Source organism: Brugia malayi, assembly GCF_000002995.4.
Source record: "Brugia malayi strain FR3 genome assembly, contig: Bm_v4_Chr3_scaffold_001, whole genome shotgun sequence".
Classification (NCBI taxonomy): domain Eukaryota; kingdom Metazoa; phylum Nematoda; class Chromadorea; order Rhabditida; family Onchocercidae; genus Brugia; species Brugia malayi.
Window position 1 is genome coordinate 11,993,742 of NW_025062477.1, and position 22,184 is coordinate 12,015,925.

Below are 22,184 nucleotides of genomic sequence, written 5' to 3' on the forward strand. Positions count from 1 at the left end.
ATATGTAAATTGGTTTTTTGTCGTTTTTTCCTTTTTCATTATTTTTCGAACAAAAGAAAAATGTTATAAAATATTTGATTACTAATTGTAACAGTACAAAATAGAAAAATATTATTAGCAATTTCGATGTGCTTTAAAAACAATAAAAAATTGTAAAGGAACAAATAAAAATTTTAAAAGGATAAAAATAATTTATTAAAATACAAAAAAAAAAAAAAAAAAAACCTTAGAAAAGACAAAAATAAGTTTTGTAATTAATAATTAATTTGCACTGAAAATGATTTTCTTTTTGCAATAAAATTAGACAATCAAATTGAAGCAAATATAAAAATTTGAAATTGAAAAATAATTCAATTTTTTACAGTCAAAGGATTGCTACTCATTTTATTAAAATATTAATTAACATTTTAATTAATTAATTAAAACATTAAAAATTAATTATAATCATACAATAGCATGAGTATAGCGCATCAAATATTTTAAAAAAATAACAATAAAATTAATAAAACTAAAATTTAACTAACAAATAGCAAATTAAATTCAAAAAAAAAAAATAAACGAATCAGTTGCTTATTTCATATACCGCTTGAAAGATTGCTACTCATTTTATTAAAATATAAAATTAATTATAATCATAGAGGAAAAGAAATTTAAATTAGAAATTTAATAACCCAGAATTTTTCTTTTGAGGTCATTTTTTTATTCCCTCTTATTTTTTTTTATTTTTTTTTTGCACCATAAATAAATGATCAATCATCCAAAAAATATTTTCTTCTATATATTCATCATATATATAATTATAAATTTTACTAGTTGTAAGCATTTCAAGCGTCAAAAACGTGTAAATAATTGTTAATAATACACGTACGCTTCAAATATTGCAAATATTGAACACGTGAAATACATTAATTAGTTAAGTAGAAATTAAATTACTCACATAAACAATATGTTTTTTTTTTTATCATTTCATTATTTCTTTAATTATCTGATAAAAAATTGAAATGATTAATTTCACTAGCTGAATTTATAAGAATTCAGAAAAAGAAAAAATAAATAAATTAATTAAATTATCTTTGATAACTCGCTAATTAATTATAATTATAGAATAAATGAATTTTCTTTGAAAAATCTAAAGTTATTAATTGAATATATATATACAATTAATGAATAATTTCAATTGCTAATTTATAAAAGCTTAAAAGAATTGAAAAAATAACAAATAAATTATATTATCTTTAATTATTTGCTAATTAATTATAATTATTGAATAAATGAATTTTGTTTTTTGATAAGTTTTAGATTTATTAATTGATTATATATACAATTGCAATAAATTTCAAAAGTAATTGTGATAATTTAAAAAAAAATCAATTTAAAAAAAAATTAAAAATAGTAAAAAAAATTTTTTTTAATAAGAAAAGAGCTCTTTAAATATTTTCAATAATTTACTTATTGAATTAAATTATCTAATGAATATATATATTTTTTCTTTGTTGAACTGAAGGGCTGAACAAATTAATGAATATTAAAATATGAAATGAATTAATTTAATATAATTATTCAGCATAACTTTTCATACTTTTTTTTACGCTTACCAATGAAAAATTACTGAAAATTTATGATAAAAATTAAAACTGATAATAAACTGTTAATAATGTTACATTTTTTATAAATCGTAAATTTATAAATATTGTTAATTAAATAATAAATTGTAGATACTGAAATTGCTTTTACATTAATAAATCAATGTTTACGGAAAATAAGTTGAAAAAAATTAAAATTAATTCTTAATTAACATTTTTGGACAATATTACGTTTCCAATAATTCAATAGCAATTAAAAAAATAATGGAAATTGTTCAGAAATAGTTGAGATTATCATATAAAAACTATATTAGATATTTTAAAAAATATTTTAAAGTGTTTTTTTTGTTATGTTTTAATATTTAAATAATAGTTATTGAATAATAATTATCAGAAATTAAATTTATCACATAGTGAAGTATAAGAAAGTATATTTTATGTTGTTGTATTTTAATAAATATATGATCTAAATTCAAAATAATTAATTAATTAACTAATTAAACACAGATTGTAAAATCTGGGATTTTGGATAAGTCTCTTCTTTTTTTCTTCGCTTTTAATACCATTTTAAAATTAACAAGAAAGATAGAAAAAAACGCAGTCATTTCCAGTACTGTTTTCTTTTTAATTAATTTAATCGTTCCTCAGTTATTGTTAATCTTTTTTTCTGTTTATTTTTTTTTTTTTTTTTTTAAAATAATGGAAGAAAGTGAAAAAATATGATTAGATAATTAATAAAATTAATATATTTCAGTTTTGCATTCCTATTCCGTTAATTATTGCTTATATTAATTTACAAAATCATTAACACTACTTTAATTATAAATGTTATTATTATCATTAATATTATTATCATGAATAAATAGTTACACCACTTTTTAATTTAATTTAATAATTTCTACAATATTATTAAGTATTAATAATTTTTATAAATTGAAAATGTTTCATTTTTCGTTTTCATCTACTTTCTCCCTCCCTTTCTCTCTCCCTTTCTCTATCCCTTTCTCTCTCCCTCTCTCTCTCTCTCTCTTTCTCTAAGATAAATCAGTTACTAATGTATACGGAAAAATTAAGTTGAAAATTTGAAGGAGACAGTAATTAAGGATAATTAAGAAAATTATCACACTGATAAAAATTTCATTCATTGATAATACTTCCTTCATCCATTCATTTCCTTTTTGATATTCCAGTTAATTTAAAGGTCAAATTTCTAAATTGTTGAATGATTGATGAATGAATGAAAATAAAAACGAGTAAATAATGCGATAAAAATTCTCCCAAATCGTATAATCCTTTTAAATTCATTCTTAAAATATATAATTTTTATTACAAATTTAAATTCTTATAAATTCTCATAGATATGTATTCAATTTTTATAGTTTAAAATCGAATTTAAATTTAATTTAACCAATAATTTACCATTTTTTTTTCTTTATTTTTGAAAATTTTATTTTTCATGAAACATTTGATCAAATTCTAACTAATAATTTGCTAAAGTTTATGAAGCACAGAAAAAAAGGAACTAAATAAAAACTACTGTTACCAATATTTTATATACTTAATTTTAATTTTACAAATGTTCATATTTTTAATAGTTAATAATCAAAGAAATTTCTCAGCACTTATTTTTTTTCATTTTTTTAATTTTATAGGATAATCTTTATTACTATTTTTAACAATTTTAATTGCTAGTTAATAGTATTATTTGAATGAAATTTGACTAATAACATTAAATTATTCAAAGAAATTAATAAGACTAATTAAAAGTTTAAACAGTTCAATTTTATAATTTCATTCATTAATTAGTAAAATCATTATCAAAATTGTCAGCGATTTTTTTTTTTCCTTCATGACCATTAATAAAAAAGTAATATGAACTAAAACTGGTTTAATATGAAACCATTTAATCTATTTAAATGTAATGTCATCATCTTTAGGCAAGACATTCGTTCATTTATTTGAATTAATTTTTTTTTCTGAGAAAAAAAAAATATTTTTAGCTCAAATAATTTGTTCAATTTCAAAATTATTTTAAAAATATTTCTTAGTAATAAATGAATGAATATGCATAATGAGCAAAATTTATCAAAAAACAAATAAAAAAAAACATATATTTGTTTATATTTCAAACGAATGATTAAATGTCAAAAAGAGAGAGAGAGAAAAAAAAAAAGAAATTAAAGAATATTTTTATTGCTTATTTATTCATAATTTTTTGCAATTTCTACGAATTTTTTCTTGCTTTGTTCTTTTTGTTTACAAAAATATGTAAATATTTTTTAGTTAAAGAAAAAAAAAACAATATTTGTTGACGCAAAAAAAAAAAAAGAAAAACTAGAAAAAGAAATAAAATTATCAGACAGAATGAAGAAAAGAGGAAGGAATCATTGTAAAATATAATTATTAATATAAAATGATTAATTAATTATTTTCATCAATGCTAATAATTTTTTAAATAAAATTTGAATAAAATTTTTTTTCTTCATTCATTTTATTCATTATTAAATTGCTCAAATGATTTAACACTACTATTAATTATTATTATTATCATTATTAATTATTATTATTAATTATTCATAAAATATTTGTCTTTTTTTCTTTCCACCCAAAAAAAGCAAAAATAAAAAATATGTCATCGATATAAATTGCTGTCATCTCATTTAATTGTACATTCATTTTTATTAATATGACTAACATTTAGAAAACTTGTTTATTGATCCTTATCTTATCACAAATTTTCATAATAAATCAGGTATATTAAGGTGGAACAATTTTTCCTTCATTTCAATCCATTTTATATTCTTTTATTTCATTTATTTTAATCACAACCATTTTAATTTTCACTTTTATTACATGCTTATCAATTAAAAATACAATCATTTTCAACATTACACATATATTTTTATTCTTTTCACTAAATTTTTTAACTACAATTTTTTTCAAAAAAAAAAAAAAAAAATTCCAATTATCTTACAATCTTACTCGTTTTTTTTTTTTTTTTTCAAATTTATCCTTTTATCTTTCAGTTATCGCTTGCAAATGTTCAAAAAAAAGTAATTCCAATAAGTTATACTTAAAATATTTTAAAATTGGTATGATAAAATGGAAACAAATTATGTTAACTCCTAAAATAGCTTTCAAATTGTGCATCGAATCAATAATATCAATTTTTTGAATGGGTCAAAAATTTTGGATATAAACAATAAATATCGATAATCTTTTTTTCAACTAAGGAATCAAGTGAGAGGGAGAGAGAGAGAGGAACAGAGGGGAAGAAAGGGAGAGAATATATATATATATATATATAAATAACCTGTACACAACAAATAAATTTTTTTTCTCCTTGGTTTAAAGGTCAACTTTTTGTTATGTCGAATTAACCTCTTCAGAATTTTTTTAAGCCTATAATTCTAAACAATCTAAAAAAAACTGTAAAAACATACGAAAATGTAAATCATTTATCATTCGCCAAAGTTTACATTATGACAAAACAACAAACAAAACTCAGTTTGAAGAAAAATGACAAATGTCAACAAACAAAATATTTCAGAATCCATAGCTTTTACCATAGCAAAAATATATTACTTGCACATATTCAAACACTTGAATGCTGAAATAAACTAAGAAAACTTTCATTGAATGCATAAAAAACTAAAAAAAAGACGAATGACAGGAAAGTTTCACATGAAATTTAAAATGTTTACAACATATTGCATCTTTTCAAAATTTCCTAACATCCGTTTATCAAAAGGATGCAGTTTAAGAAATCTTCTCATAATCCTTTTTCCTTTTCACCCTATAAAATTACATACATATTCTTTGTTAATTTATGATTAAAAATTTATAATTAACACAAAATTTCCCTTCATTCATCAAGTTCATCAGAATCATTATCACTTCTATCTCGTCGAGTTGCCTCTTCAGCATCTGCTTGCTGATCTAATCCTTTCGGTGCCACCAAACCATCATCATCGCTACCTTCCTCACCACTTAATTCTTCAACAAAAGTTTCCATCATTTCCATTCGTTTCCTGATTTCTTCTTCATCCAAATCTGTTACTACTTTTGGCTGAAATTTTTTAATTCATAAATTTCAATCAAATAGAAACAAAAATATACTATCATGGATCATAAAAACTGACTACAGTTTGATACAATGATGAAATTAAATTACATTTTGGAAAGCCTGAAGCAGCATTCTATAAGTTCATCAGTTATAGGATTTCAATATAACAGTAAAATGTGTTTTGAATTATTCACCAATAGCTATAAAGCTCATTAAAATATCTTCGAACAATACAATTCTATTTGAAAGTAGCTGATTTCCCATCGAAACCAAATAAACCTCTGAGAATTTAAAATCAACTTACAGCCATGATGATCTTGAAACTTCCTTGACAATTTTCGATAGTTTTTTTGATTGTATAAAGAGCTTTGTTAATTGCTTCCAAACCTTCACTTCTTTCCAGTGTTTGTGTCGTAACAACAAAAAGTGGTGCTGCTATCAGATTGATCTACAAATGAAACAACAATTAATAAATAGACTATTTATCCAATTTAAAAATTTAAGAAAAAAACAACAAAACTAATTTAAGAAAAAACAACAAAACTACTGAGTTATAAATTTGAGTGCTGTTACAATTAGCATAGTAACCAAAAATTTATGCATGTATTCCCCGACCTCAGGTGTCAAACATAAGTTAACTATTACTGATTACCTTGATTGGCATTTCCGGAGTTGAGCATTTCTGCCCTTCGATAAGGGCATCTTTTACAGCATCTATTCCATCATATGAAAAACACGAAACTTCAATATCAGCTCGGATCTTCACGGCTTGTGGAGTCAGCCTTTTTCTGAAATGTCAATAATAGCTGTTAATTTACTAAACTAATCCTGAGACTACAATCTTATATAAAAAATTTGTAACACCAGAAAAAAAATTTTTTTTTTTCATTCATCTAATCGTTAACCTTTCTTTTAGCTTCATTTAAATAAGAAATATATATGATGAAAAAAAGCTTAAAAAATTTACTTAATATCTATCAAAAGTTTTTCACGAATATCCGATGTTATGTCGCACTCATCTAAAGCAGTTGGATCACTGATGGCTTTCTTAAAAATATCAAATGCAGCTCCTTTCCTCTTTAATTTTCTGTCGAAATACCATGCTGTTTTCTCATATAAGTCTTCCAGTTGCTTTTCAGAATCATAACCTAACTGATCAGCTACATGTCGAAGGATACTGAAATTGTGCTATTAAAGAATACTGTTTGCATATGCCATCGAAAATTAAGTCCAGAAGAAAAATAATTCTTCATCTTAGTAATTCCTCAGTAATCTTAGTAATTAAAGAAAAGATTAATAATTCTCAGTAGCTTCTTTTAATAATTTTGAAAAATAATGCCGATCATTTCAATAAGATCATAAGCGGGAAAAATTATTGCACTAATTATTAATGCTTTAAACAAAGAAATATGAAAAAAGAAAAACACATCTATAAAACATCATAAATCAAATAAAATATGTTGGCAAGCAATTTTAGAGATTAATAAGGGAAACATCTCTATCATTAATTGTACTCAAAATACTACATTAACTCTCATGTAAATCAATTTATAATGAGTTTTAATTACAATATTTCCAATTTGGATACAAAATAGAACTAAACATTAATTCGATTAAGTAAGTAGATCAGTACCTATTGACAGCTTTAGCTTTAGCAAATCGTTCTTCACACTGTATCGAATCCTTTGAATAAACTCGTCTTTTTGATAAATCAATATAACCTTTTTCCTTATCAACACGTATAACAACGACACACTCATTTCGACCAACTCGGATTAACTTATTTACTGAACGGATACGTCGCCGCGAAAGCTCTGATAGCAATATCATACCCTCTGTAATATAATGATGTTAATTAATTAAAACATTTATATAAATGGATATCAGATTCAGTGTGCATTTATAAAACTATTACCACGTTTTTTGTTTACCATAATAACAACAACATTTACAGTCGCACAATAGGTATGCAAAATTTATGATACTATTGTTACACCGTCAAATTCCCTCATTATACACTTGAATTTTATACAGAATATATAATATCGGTACTATTTTGGAATATACCTATATTATTATATTCTAGTAGCGATACGTAGGCACCCATCTCGGCAATTTGCCGTATATTTACCATAACCGTATCCTCCACATCCGGAAATTGATTTGCATAAAATCGGCAAGACAATGGCATGTTGCCTTTCACAAATCTAAAATGAAATCATAAAAACACATAACCTTCATACATTTCCTGATTTCTTTCCAATCAATACCAGTTTTAGAATTCGAATCAAATATTCAAAGAACACATCTTAGTTTTCCTCTTACTACTTCTTTCTACCTTTTAATTTAAAAAAAAATCCCAACCTAGCACCTTAAAAAAAAAAAAAAAAAAATTCATCTTAAAACCTAGCATCTTAAAAAAAAAAAAAAAAATTCCCAACCTAGCATCTTAAAACTAAGTGGAACGAGAAGCTATTTCATCAACCTATAATACTGTGACAACATCATCATAACAGGAAGAAGCAATTTGCATATTTCTACCTAATTCAAACAAAGTGATTTTTTTCCTTCAACCTTGTGTCTATTCCAGACCTACCTCACATGCCAACATAAATCAGACTATCCGAAATCACTTCAAATGAATTCAATAAAAAAGCTTGAAAATGTAAAATACATTGGCAGTTAATTAACCGCTCTATTTGTTTTAAAAATCCAAGCAAAAGTACAAACATTTTATAAAATTAAGCAAAATAAGAAAGTAACAAATTCATAACAACAGTAAGACAATAAAAAAATCAAATGTAAGAATCGTAGCACTAATATTAGACTGAATAAAAAATTGAATAAACTGCAAGAAATACTATTCAATCACGAAATTATCAATACTACTCAAACATAGAAAATCTTGTTTCGCTACACTGCTGGCATATTGAAGAGTGTATTTTGATTATTCGGCAAATACACAACATTTCGGGATTTCGCCATCCTTTCGGCTATTTCTTCTGCAGCTTCTATTTTTCTTAACTCAATTAAGCCATCACCAGCTTCTTTGAATGCCTACAATAATCTCGTTAATATCATTAAATAAAAGCATTCTATTTAAAAAAGTATGAATAAATGACATAATTTAGAAGCAGTTGCAAGGGTTGATTTGTTTTTTTATATTACAAGATTATTATATTACTTATGCTCTTCAAAACTTTATTACTTATGATTTTCATAAAAATCAAAGTTATCGCACTGGGATGTCTATATAATTTACATAATAATATATACATAAATATACAAAAATACATAAATTCCTTACCTGAGCTAAAAGTTTAGCTGCTTGTGCATCACCTTCTGCAGTTGTTACAGCTGCAACTTTCATTTGCTCTGCTGTTTCGACAAGATAACGAGCTTTTTCAGCTTCTTGCTGTGCAACTTGTTTCATCTCGACAGCATCTGTAAATTCCCGCCCGAAAGATAGATGCGTCTAAAAAAATTTCACAAATATTAAAAACATAACTAAGAAACTCTATGCAAACTGCATAAACACAGGGAAGCACTGCATAAATACAATCCTTTACTACTGCCAAGATTATCATCTACTTCAGTGCGACATTCGATAGTAATTATAGAAAAGTGGATATGTCTATGCTGTTTTGCACTGTAAATAATGTAAAGGAATGAACTCGTTTTCTTAAATATCGATTGGCTACTATCATTCTATCATTACTCACCAGATATTTGAAGTAAATTTGAAAAAAAAAAAAGATAAAAGAGATAAAAAAAATCTCGTCAAACTTACAATGGCAATATCATCTAATAAAATGCCAAACTGTTTCGCTCTTTCTGATAGTTCAAGAGAAACTCTATGACTAACACTTTCTCGTTGTGTGATCATTTCATGTGCATCGAACTGAGCCTAAATTAAACATGAATGTTCTAGCAAAAATACAACTTTTAGAAGTAAATTCCCTTGGAAGAAGTTAGAGGAAAATTATACATTCTGCTAGATAATGACAATTTATATATATATATGATAAGTAATTATAATGCAATAAAAATAGCAAATATTAAAGAAGCCAACTATAATGTAACAATTTAGACAAAAAATTTGGTTGAAGGAAATATTATCTCTTTTAGCAGCCTGCATACATCCTTCTCTTCTGCTAAAGAAAAACCAGATATATTTTAATATGCAACACTAGCAAATAAAAATAGTGTTAAATGGTTTAAAAATACAATTACTTACAACAACAGCTTTTAAAACTTCATTTGTAATTGAAGGTAGCACTCTTTCTGCATAATCACGTCCAATATTCAAATATATATTAGGTAATTTGCCCGGCTCGGGTCGATGCAAAATTCTCAACGTTATTTGCACATTTTGCAGGTCTAAAATAAAAACTGATAGAAAAAATCATTCCATCCTAGTTATGTCTTCTTTAAAAAATTTATATAGTATTAGAAACTTTCAGACTATGTCACTTATAATGCATGAGAATTTATTCATTCCTTTTAAGCGCTCTTCCTTATTCATCAAATCTATCTTAAAATCATGAAGAGAAAAACATCCGACCTTTACTTCCTGTAATCGTGGAGACAACTCGTGGAGTTGATCGAATATCAAAAATAATTGGTTTTTGGATTCCTGGAATCAGCATATGCGTCCCTTCGCCGATAACGTCAGGTTTTACACCAGTAAAACGATCGAAGATTACAGCTCGTTGTCCACCATCAACTGTAAAAATAGGAGGTTCAACCCTAATTTCATTTTTTTTTTTTTTTTTAAATTCTCAGAAAAAGCTCTCTTTCCATTTCTATAACACATTTCTAAGACTCTCAATATGACACAGCTGGACAACAGTTAATAAACAAAAAACAAAACCTAATGGTTTTGACTTTTCATTTTTTACTCTTTCTTTTTTTTACCCATTAAATTTCAACATTTGTCTGTTTCATGTACCAAATCTTCCGTACCAAAATCTTATTTCATTTATTAATAAAATTTTGGATTTTCTAAAAATTTTCTAAACTTTTAATTAGGCAATGAATTTATAATATTCAATAATAGTGAGGCCTAAAAAATGGTTGATTCAAGATGCTAATCAAAAGATGCTAATTCATGCTAAGATGCTAACGCAAATTATATTAATGTATGATTATTTGATTAACCACCCATTTATAAAATTATCACCACTCAGTATTCCACCATTTATTATTGCATTCGAAACACTAATAAAGCTAAGAAAACGCATTAAAAAAAAAAAAGAAAAAGAAAAACCGTTATATAATGCCTTCGATACAACACCAGCACCAACAGCCATCGTAGCTCCAAGTTGGATTAAGCGCTTCATCAATTTTTCTCCTACTGTTGCCATTTTTTCTTCTCTAGAATAAAAGTCAACTATTCTTAACTGAAATTATGGTTCACATAATAACGCAATATTCGTCCATTCGAAAAAGTTTAACTCAAATTAACACAGAAACTTATGATTCGTGATACTTTTAACAGTTAATAATATACTTCAGACTAAAGCAACAAAAAATATAACAAAATGGAAGTGTTTAACTTTTCCTCTCCTTTATCATCACATAAACTATCATATCAGAAAGAATGAACACATAAACACATAAACCGGAAGAAAATCCTTCGGTAAACAGAAACCATTTTATTGTGATTCTGTTTCTTTTATCTTTCCTCTTGTAATAATACAAATTTCACCCCAAATTTAATAGATGTTTAAGTGTCACACAAAAAACTGTGCAATTTATATTGAACTTGAAACTGTTAGTCATCGTGTAAAAACTTTGTAAAGCAATCCTAACAATGAAAACAATTGGTTACTTCCACTTATTATTATACAAAAAACTTGTCCATAACAAACAAAATAAGTCAAAATAACAAACTGTTCCAGAAACAATTAGAAAGAGAAATTACTTCAAAAAATACAGTGTTAAATATTTAAAAATCTTTACTACTAAGAAGAAAAATAATTAACATTAATATCAGAAAATGTGACATGTAACTGATTCGGCAAAAATAATTTGTAAAAATCAATAACTTTTGAAAGTTAGAATACGAAATAGTCGGATTGGTGGCTTTCATTTATTATTAAACACGAAAGCTATTCCTTAGCATAAAAATTTGAGGATGATAAATTAGTCCTATCGAGTAAATGAATTTATTTACATTGAAATGATTAGTATATAATTTTTAGAATGATAATTTTTCAAGAACCTGAAATGATTAATTACATAATAATGATAAAACCTTCTGAAAAGTCAATTCAAACAATGATTTTCATCATAAGAGCCTAGCACGTCATTCACGAGGTATTTTACATATATATTTAAATACACTTCAATAAATTCATATGCTATCAGTCAAAAATTTTGAACATAAGAAAAAGTAAAAGTTCGAAAAAGTTTAACCAACTCTCGACTTCATCGAGAATAGGTAAAAAAACACAAGTGATGATAACAAAATTATTTCTTAGCCTGGGATTTCATTTTCATATTTCTGGTCTGAAACGGTTTGATGATTTGGTTTTTGGGATGTTAAATTCGGCAATGGATGAGGTGCTTACGTGAACGGTTGGGGTAAAGAGTTTCACGTGTGATGGGTGAGGTGGTGAAGTGTGTTACGTGTTCTGACCAGAGAAATATCTTGCGTGTAATAGTTAGAACAAATATGTGTCATATATAGCAACTGGGTTACGTGTACTTGTGTGTAGCTCGGTTAGAACATATAGTGGTTGGAAAGTGAGTACACCACGTGTAGCTGCTAGAATATAAAGTGGCACTGTGAGGCTTGCGTTCCTTACATTTTAAGTTTATTATTTATAAGATAATACATTGGTAAATAATTTGCCCTGGATGTTATCTACTGTGTAGTTTCGCTCTTAAAGTTTTTATGATGAAATTTTAAATAGTCTGCAAAGAATTTAAATCAATCTTTTTTCTTTCACAGGATTTGGATGGCTACATCAAAGAAAAAGACAAGGAAGCTAAGAGGTCACGTATCGCACGGACATGGACGTGTCGGAAAACATCGTAAACATCCAGGTGGTAGAGGTAATGCTGGTGGACAACATCATCATCGTATCAATTTTGACAAATATCATCCAGGCTATTTTGGAAAGGTTCCTTATTGTTTATTTTTATGTAGTAATTTATTATCTTCCTTCGTTAGAGGAAAGTGGGAAGTTTATTCCTTTTTCAATTGCAGTTTCTTTCTTTTCTATTCCCTGCTCTATTAGAAATACAGTTTTTCCGTCACAGCGCATGTAATATTTAATTTATTTGCTTTACAAGTGATAGGTAGTTGTGTCTTTGATATCTTTAAAGATTTTTAAACTAGCAATGATTTTCGGCTTTCTTTCAAAAATAGGCAGATTTTATTCTATCTGAGAAATGTTCAACAATTAAGACACAAGTAATTTACAAATAGGTAAAGGCTTAATGTCTGGAAGTTCATAGATAACCGGATGATAATAGATAATCTGCTACAGGTGATATTTTTTTACACATCTAAATAATATTTTAGCGCATTAAATAGCTTTTTAGGTTGGTATGCGAAATTACCATCTGAGACGTAACCGGCTATACTGCCCAACAGTGAACGTTGATAAGCTGTGGTCACTGATATCGGAGAAGGTGCGAAAAACTTATGCGGATAGGAAAGATAAGGCACCGGTAATCGATGTTGTCCGAGCTGGTTATTTCAAAGTTCTTGGCAAAGGCCTTCTGCCGAAGCAGCCTGTTATAGTCAAAGCAAAATTTTTCTCACATTCGGCAGAACAGAAAATAAAGGCAGTAGGTGGTGCCTGTGTATTGGTTGCTTAAGAATTATTATGTTTTTTCGCTCTGTATTTGTTATTGTTTCCATAAGATTAAATATTATGAATTAAAAAATGCTTTCCTGATTTTGTCGTTTATTCGACATAAACTTTTATTTATTACTGTTACTTATGTGTATAGGTTCGACATATAGACTTAAAAGATTTATCCTGGAAATTTTACGATGTTTATTATGGAATTGACAGTTGGAATGTTGATCTTGTGTCCACATCTACTCTTGCTGGAATGCTACTCATAATGGTTTTTAAGTAATCAGATATTAGGAAGATTTTGGCGAAGAATTTGAAGATTTTTTTTCCAGAAAGTTTTAGTGGATTGCAGAATGATTACTGACTTGAATAGATTTAATCTTCCTTTGCATGTTGCTTCAGACATAGTGCATTGTTCTCAAATAGAGCTAAGGCTTGATAGCGACGTGCACTTACTAAAGAGGAGAAATGGCAAACCAAGAATTAGCATGCGTCTATGCAGCACTTATTTTGCAAGATGATGATGTTGCAATCACTGGTGATAAAATTTCAACCATCTTGAAGGCTGCACATGTTGATGTGGAACCATTCTGGCCAGGATTATTTGCTAAGGCCTTGGAAGGAGTTGATGTGAAGGTATGCATAGGTATTCATAATTTTTATTACAATCGTTTTGATTTCTTTACCGATAAGGCGAAGGTTGAGATCATTTCCCAACAAAAATTATTGCTTTATGTGAACAGAGATATAGATGCGTCATTTGTTTTTTTTTGGAACCCAAAGATCTGGTTGCATTGTCACAGATTTCTAGATTTCCTTATCATTTTACATTGTGATCTTTTCAGTCGTTGATAACTAACATTAGTTCAAGTGTTGGTAGTGGTGGTGGTGCTGCAGCAGGAGTAGCGGCACCTTCCGCAACAGCAGCAGCGGCAGCACCTGCAGCAGCTGCAGAAGAGAAAGAGGACAAGAAGAAGGAAGAGCCAAAAGAGGAATCAGATGATGATATGGGTTTTGGTCTTTTCGACTAAAATTCGCATTATGTTGTTACTATTTTGAATCACAAATTTGTTTATTTCTCTGCTTTTGGCTTTGGTAATAAAATTATACACAAGCATCATTTGGAAGTAGAACCTTTTCTGCAAGGCACAAGTATAGGAGAATCACAAATCACATTTCAAAAATAATGAGCTACTAGCTGTGTTCCGAAATTTGGTCGTGGTGTACGACAACAATTCATTTTTCAAGAAGTAGATGTAGAGATAGGAAGTCAAGCAAAATTAGGGAGAAGTTGTGGGTATTTTTTCTTATCGTTAAACTTTTGCAGTAAAGTGATATTATACTAGGTTTAATTCCAAAGAAATACAAGTTTAATATTCATTTTTCATTAAAAAGTTCATTGCTGTGACTTGAAGAGAGTGAAGTTAATTCTTAAAGAGATGGTTGCGTATTTTTTCATTTCATGTTTCTCGCTGAGCCACGCGTAAAATTTTTGACAACGAAGTGATCAATTCTAAATCCCAAGATTTTGAAAGCAGAAATGTTAATGAAATTCATAGTCTTCTTTGTTACTTTAATGCTTATAATTTTGAAAAGTCCGGGCATCCTGTAGATTACTACTATTTTGACTTGATAAATATTTCTCACTGAAATATTTTGTCAAGACAAAGCTTAGTGCACTTTAGACACATAATTAAGGCACATAATTTTCCTAGATGAAGAGATGAAAATTAAACTGAATCAGTCCTTCTACGAATTAGTCGAGCAGAATGCTTTGGTCGTTCCTTTCGTATAACTGACATTGGCACAAGTTGAGTAATACGAATTGGTTTTGATGTTGATTGTATGTCTCCTGCAAATGGATTGAATGTATTAGATAAAATTCCGATTAAACAATTTTTTAAAAAATACATCATTTAATAAACGCTGTAAAATAGATTCAAAATAACTGAATGATTTTAAAAAAGAAAAGAACAAGTAATTTGTCTGCTATTATCAGTGATACCATTCATATCGAACATTTCAACTGTTTGTACACTTGCTGTCTTTTTTGAAACTTCCGACGATGATACTTCAAATATTTGCGGATATTTCATCTTTACTAGATCATTGGATGTATGAGATAAACTATCCATTGGACTAATCATATTTCGTAGACACTGCAAATAATTATAATTTCAAAATTATTTATACTATCAAACCTGAAAATTTAATAAATTCAAATAATTTAAAAGAAAAGATTTAAATTACTTCAAATTAAAAAAAAAAAAAGGAATTTTATTGAAATATCTTTTTAATCATTTATAAATTTTGCAATCAAATAAATTAGAAAATTGTATTTATTTAATTAAACGAAGAAAGAAAAAAAATTTTTTACCCTTTTTCGTTTACTTTCTTCATTTCCATTTTCTGAATTATTTATCTGATTGATAGTTGCTTTTTGTGATGAAATAATCATTTGATCATTTTGTTGCTTATCATTTTGTGCTACTACTTCAATTACATCTGCATCACTAATTTTCTCATCTTCCGAAATAGTTGAACTAAAAAAAAAAAAAAAAAATAGATTTGAAATATGACAAATAATATATTTTTTTCTTCATTTAACAAATTTATAAAATAAAAATTTCAATCATTTATTTCATTAAAATTCAACAAAAAAAAAAAAAAAAGAAACGAATTTGAAAAGAAACAAAAAATTCATTCAAAAAGTATTCTTTTATGCTTTGGATTATCGTTGTAACTCTTCGAGATCAGAACATTCATGATATGGACATTCATAATCTCGACTATCTTTAACAAATTGAAATTCAAGAGAAATTAAAAATATTTTTTTCAATTAAAATCTCTCTCTCTCTCAGCGAAAAGTTTTATTAAAAATTCAGATAAATTTCTTATAACTTCAATTTATACATCAGTACAGTTATATATATATAAATTATATTTTAGTACAAATTTCCCTTTCTCTCTTTTTCAAAATAATTATTATCGATGAATTAAAATAATAACAATAAATTATACTAAATATAAAATATAAAATAAAAATAATTATTATCGATGAACAAATATAAATTAATTTAAACCTGCTAATTGTAGCAGCAAGATGATGTTGTCGTCTTATTCGTTCCTCATTTTGTCGACGTTTAAGCTTTTCTAATGCTTCATTTACTCGCTTCTCTAATGCATCATAATTATAATAAATTTGTTCTAATAACCATTCAAAGCCATCTTTTAGTGTCACATCAATCATTCGTCCACTACCCGCATTTGATTGACAAATTTCCTTAAACAAATAACTTTAGTAATACTTTTTTTTTTGATAATTTTTTCGAAATAATCTTTTACTTCTTATTTATGCACTTTCTTTTAATAATAGGTAAATGCTACTTTTTTTTAAAAGTTAATCTTATAAAATTTTATAGTTATTATTAGTCTATTGAAACGACAATATCTTATTTCTTATTTCTTTCAACAATAGCTGATTTGATTACCTTCGTTGAATAATTTATAATAATTAACATTTTAGAATGTTATAAAATATTAAATTAAAATTGAAATTAAGTTAAAATGAGTGAGTAATAGCAAAATAAAATCAACTTACTACTCGAATTTGTGTTTGATATCGATTTGCTAAATTATGTAAATTGAATCGATCGGTGAATTGAATTTCATCAATACATCTCCCACGATCTTTCTTATTTAAAATTATCAAAAATGGTTTATTCATTAAATCCTTATCACTAATTACATCTTTTAGCAATTGACCACTCTCTTCGATACGATCTTCATCGCTTCCATCAATAATATAAATTACACCAAATACCTAAAAAACGTAAAATAAAATTTTAACGTTAAACTAATTTGAATCATCTAATTTTCTTTATTTAATTTAATTTCCTTTAATCCCCAAAACAATTTAATAGTTGCAAACTTTTTTCTTTCAAATTAAATAAACAAAAAAACACGAAAAGAAAATAGATTGAAAAGGAAAATTGATAACATATTTTTTTAATTGATCAATTGCTAATTTATACATATTTTCAATTTTCTTAATTTAATTTCCATTACTTTTAAAGACAATTTAACATTTACAAATATTTTTTCAAATTAAAAGAAAAAAAAAAAAACAAAAAGGAAATGGAATGAGAATAAAAATTGATAATATACTTTTTAATTAACCTATTGGTAAATTATTTATACCTCAGGATAATAATTTTTCCATATCGAACGTATCCGTTCACCACCACCCAAATCATATGCAATAATTTCAGCTTTTCGATATCTAAATTCGTGTAACGTGAAACCATTCGTAGGTAAAACATTATTTATTTCACCTGTAAACAAGTGATAATTTCACAGTTAACTATTATTATCATTATTATTATTATTATTATATTATCATATTTGATATTTAATGTAATAATTAATTAAGATCATTCTAATGTTATTTCAATATTAATAAATCATTGGCATCATTATTTACAAATTTTAATTTATTAATTAAAAAAGAATAAAATTACTAGAAATTCTGCACGCACACAAGAAAAAAATGAAATGTGAAATAAAATAAATAAATAATCTATGAATAATAAATAAAATTCACAAATTATACGTAATCTTCTTTTTTTGTCAAATTTAAAATAATTTTAATAATTTTTTTTTTTTATTCTAAATGAAAAGCAAAACAAAAAAAAAAAAAAAAAGTGTAATAACCTGAAGCTAATGAACATATAGCTGTTGATTTCCCTGCACCATCTATACCCAAAATGCAAATTCGTATTTTTCTAAATTTATAATCTTTAAAATGAAATCATACCAATACTAATTTTCTAAATTTATAATCATGAAAATAAAGATCCATGCCATATTTAATACAAAATATTTAACTCATAAATTATTCCTACATACATATTTATATTTATGTGAAAAAAAAAATTGCTGTTTTTTTTTTTTTTTTTTTCAAAAACATGAAATTAGAAATGGAAATGAAAAAATGTTTACCTAACTTTTTTGTGGTGTAATTTTCTTTTGTTCTGCTTAAAACCACCAACACAATTGCCCATATACTAATAAGCAAAATTATCAAATGCAACAAAAATTTATTTTCATTCAATCATACAATAAAATATGGATTAAAGAAGAAAAAGCAAACAGAGGAGACCAAAATTGATTGTCATAGCAACGCTTCAACTGCATTATCATTTTACCTTTTTACTCATTTACCTATCTATCATTATTTGTTGACAAATCTATTGTGTATGTGTTTGAATTAATTTTTTGTGAAGATTTATTTCTTATTTATATATTTATTTTTTGATATGATATAAAAAATTATTTATTCATTTTTTTTTTTTTTTTTAAATTATTTTATTTACTTATTGTATTGTAAATTTCATTTTATTTTGTCCAAAAATTTCCGATAGTTTTGTGAATTTCTAATTAACAATCGAAAGTGATAATAGATTGGATTATTTATTTGTTTATTTTATCGTAAATTTCATTTTGTTTTGTCCAAAAATTTCTTATAATTTTGTTAATTTTTAATTAACAATCAATAGTGATTGTGATATGATATAAAAGATTAATGATTGTGCTTTAACATAAATGATATATTTGATCCTATTTAGCATTGACCAATTAATCAATCGATTAGTTCGATAGTTTTATTTTTTTGTCATGATAATACAAATTCTTATCGTTGGAAGGAGTAAAGTAGTATTGAGAAAAAAAAATTGATTACATTTTGTGAATAATTAACTGATAAGCGATGATGAATTTCTATCAAAAATTTGAACCAAATTCATAATATTGAAATTTTTATTATTAATCATTTGTCATCTATTATTTATTAGATTTATTATTAGTTTGTTTATTATTTGTCTATTTTACGTTGTTTACTAGTTATTATTGATTTATTACTATCATTACTATTATTATTGTTATTATTACTAATGATAGTATTTTTTTTATTATTGATATTATTTTTCTATACTTTTTTCTCATTTTTACTTTAATAATTTCAATCATTCATATTATCGGAAACTTTGTTTATGGTTAATAGCGCGTAACATTTTCATCGGTAATGACTTTTCTGATTATCATTATCACTAAAATCATGATAGCATCGTTTAATCTCTCATATTTTTGGATCATTCTAAGATTTTGAAAAGCTTCAAAAGTTTGAAATTTACTATATTATGTTTGTTTATATCTCATCTCTTCAATTTAAAAGGAAAAGAAAAGGAAAAAAAAATCAAATAGCAAAATGAGAAAGATTCAATTTAGGGAATAAAAATTCTTTATTCGAAATTGATGAGTTAAATTAAAGTTAAATAAATTAGATTTGATAAATTAAATAACTAAATGAAAAAAGTGACACAATTTCTTCTTTAATCATTTTAGAAATAAACTTTGTAATATTAGACAGACTGATTAATCGATTAATCAATATTATTTACCAATATCAGCAATATCCCTTTAGATGTTTATCAAAACAATTCGATTTTTTCCTTTATTAATTTGTTTTTTTTTTTTTTTTTTTGCTCTATGATCTTTCGAAATGCATTTTGACCTTTTATAATGCCTGTGACCTTTTGAATTTTACATACCAAAAAAAAAAAAAAAAAAAAAACAATTAATTGGATCATTTTGAGCTTTCGAATAAAAGAGATCAAAAATCTGTAAACTACAAATTATTCACTCAATTTTGACAAAGTAACTTTGATAAGGTAATTTTGATAAGAAAGCAAACTTCCATCACCGTTTTTTTTTTTTTTTTTTTTTAATAAATATTATCGTAGTTCAAAGATTCAAAAGACTCAATGAATTTTTGTGAAATTTTGTTTCTCTTTAATTAAATATTTAAATTTTTTCAAATTCTTTTTTTTTTTTTTCTGATGGAATTTGAAATTATTTTTCGTTGTTAATTAATCGATGAATAATAATTTGAACATTTAGTCAAAATATACTTTTTTTTTTCATCGTTTCACAAAAAAAAAAGCTCATAATAGCAAAAAATAACAGCAATTGATATTGGCCATAGTTGGCGATAGAAATAATGAAATAATTAAAAAAGAAAAAAAAAATATTTTCCTTTTTCTAATCATCAATGTATATACAACAGTTCATTAATTAATTAATTAATTAGCTAAAATAAAGAAAGAGAGAGGGAGAGAGTAAAGAAAAGAGCAATATTTTCGATGCAGGAAAAAGGAAGAAAAAAAGAAAAAGTATCAATTTTACGATTTCACAAATAGCAGTAGCATACAATGATGACAATCATAAATAATAATCATAATTATCATGATAGCAATAATAATAATATAGTGATAATAATGTGACAATGATAAAATGATACAGCATAAAGCAAATTAAGCCTACATTCTTTCACATGGGAAAAATAATCGTGATAATAACGATAAGAATAGACTGATAATAATAATAAAAATAAATTGTATAGCTATTATCACTATTTTTATCAATCATATATAATATAAAAACTATTATCACAAAATGTGATAAAGAAACAACTTAATATTATCAGACTTTTTCCATGTAAAAAAATAAAAGAAGAAAAATGCTAAAGATAAAAGTAAAAAAAAAAAGGAAAAATTTTTTGAGAAGACACAATTAGATGAAGGCGATTTTCATTAAAATATTTTACAGCAAAAAAAAAAAAAAAAAGGAAATTAAACTTTTCAAATTTAAGTTCACACAGAAAAAAATGCATACAAAGCATATAAAAAATAGCATTATGCTTTCATAGAAAATGAAAGAATTTATTTAAATTTAAAATACAATTAACTCTCTACTGCAGTTTTTGCAAAATTTTACAATAAATTCAAATGTTTTATGCATTATCAAAAAAATATTCATTATGCAATTGAATTTCAATTCGATTTTTTCTACATTTGAAATTTATTTATTTCAAAAAAAAAAAAATTTAATGGAATTTTCCATTCCGTATGTACAGTGAAAATCTGAATAAGTTTAGCAAATTTTAATTATCAAAAATAAAATAAAAATATCAAGCAAAAATTAAAAAAAAAAGGAGAAGAGGAAGAGAAAGAGAAAATTTAACTAATGTAAACTTTTCATATACATTGAAATGATGGAATGCAGCTAATTTCTGAAAAAAAAAGAGGAGAAAGAGAGAGAGAGAGGGAGAGAGAAAAACCATGAAAATTGATGTATTACTTTTCATTTTCAAAATTTTTGCAATTTTCTTTATTTGCAAAAAAATCTATTTGTTTTGTGAAAATTCAAAAACGAAAAAAAAAAATTTTTTTTTGAAATTATAAAGAATAAAATTAAAAATTTAAATGTTCATAATAAAAATAAGAGGAATTTATGAAGAAATATGAAAGATGAAAACAAAATTTGAAATTTATTTTATCTGCGTCCCATCATAACTTTAGTGATAAAGTTTACAACAGCTGTAGCCGGTTGTTCCGGTTCTAATTCCGCAAAAATATGGCATGTATTATCCGTTCTGGAGCCTATCTTACGTGCGACAAATGCAAACATTCGAGCATTTTTGACGTATTTTGTCACGCTACCTTCCAGGTATGAATTATCCCACCTGTAAAGTAATTATTGTAATAATTGCGCAACGGAAAGTACTAAATAAAAAACAAAAGAAAATAAAAAGAATAAAATTCAAATAATTAACTCATTTCCACATTTTTTTTTAAAACAAATGTATTATTTAAAAAATAT

At 25.3% G+C, this 22,184-nt stretch overlaps 6 protein-coding genes across 6 annotated transcripts in view; 2 read left to right on the forward strand and 4 right to left on the reverse strand.

Moving 5' to 3' along the window:
* Positions 1-5,448: 5,448 nt before the first annotated feature.
* On the reverse strand, positions 5,449-7,840 carry Bma-eif-2alpha (eukaryotic translation initiation factor 2 subunit 1, putative; the record flags this gene model as incomplete). Its single annotated transcript, XM_001892423.2, has 6 exons — positions 5,449-5,652; positions 5,954-6,097; positions 6,302-6,437; positions 6,617-6,826; positions 7,283-7,484; positions 7,717-7,840. The coding sequence occupies 6 exons, from the start codon at positions 7,838-7,840 to the stop codon at positions 5,449-5,451; spliced, it is 1,020 nt and encodes a 339-aa protein (XP_001892458.2).
* A 722-nt stretch (positions 7,841-8,562) lies between these two features.
* Positions 8,563-11,015, reverse strand: Bma-phb-1 (prohibitin, putative,mitochondrial prohibitin complex protein 1, putative; the record flags this gene model as incomplete). The annotated part of the gene is made up of 6 exons (XM_001892424.1): positions 8,563-8,706; positions 8,957-9,124; positions 9,440-9,556; positions 9,887-10,029; positions 10,214-10,375; positions 10,919-11,015. The coding sequence occupies 6 exons, from the start codon at positions 11,013-11,015 to the stop codon at positions 8,563-8,565; spliced, it is 831 nt and encodes a 276-aa protein (XP_001892459.1).
* A 1,599-nt stretch (positions 11,016-12,614) lies between these two features.
* On the forward strand, positions 12,615-13,482 carry Bm13898 (60S ribosomal protein L27a, putative; the record flags this gene model as incomplete). Its single annotated transcript, XM_001892425.2, has 2 exons — positions 12,615-12,779; positions 13,204-13,482. The coding sequence occupies 2 exons, from the start codon at positions 12,615-12,617 to the stop codon at positions 13,480-13,482; spliced, it is 444 nt and encodes a 147-aa protein (XP_001892460.1).
* Positions 13,483-13,934: 452 nt separating this feature from the next.
* Bma-rla-1 (60S acidic ribosomal protein P1, putative) lies at positions 13,935-14,497 on the forward strand (the record flags this gene model as incomplete). Its single annotated transcript, XM_001892426.2, has 2 exons — positions 13,935-14,102; positions 14,312-14,497. 2 exons carry the CDS (start codon positions 13,935-13,937, stop codon positions 14,495-14,497), a joined length of 354 nt encoding a protein of 117 aa, XP_001892461.1.
* Positions 14,498-15,196: 699 nt separating this feature from the next.
* Positions 15,197-18,529, reverse strand: Bm8676 (ADP-ribosylation factor family; the record flags this gene model as incomplete). Its single annotated transcript, XM_001892427.2, has 8 exons — positions 15,197-15,318; positions 15,472-15,625; positions 15,844-16,009; positions 16,550-16,749; positions 17,068-17,289; positions 17,667-17,800; positions 18,180-18,250; positions 18,468-18,529. The coding sequence occupies 8 exons, from the start codon at positions 18,527-18,529 to the stop codon at positions 15,197-15,199; spliced, it is 1,131 nt and encodes a 376-aa protein (XP_001892462.2).
* A 3,328-nt stretch (positions 18,530-21,857) lies between these two features.
* The window catches only part of Bma-tns-1 (Tensin, putative), a gene marked incomplete at both ends in the record, with an annotated part of 71,013 nt that continues 70,686 nt past the window's right edge, over positions 21,858-22,184 (reverse strand). The window contains one exon of the mRNA XM_043080932.1: positions 21,858-22,047. Within this exon, the coding sequence (XP_042936866.1) occupies positions 21,858-22,047 (190 nt within the window). The remainder of the gene's footprint in view (positions 22,048-22,184) is intronic.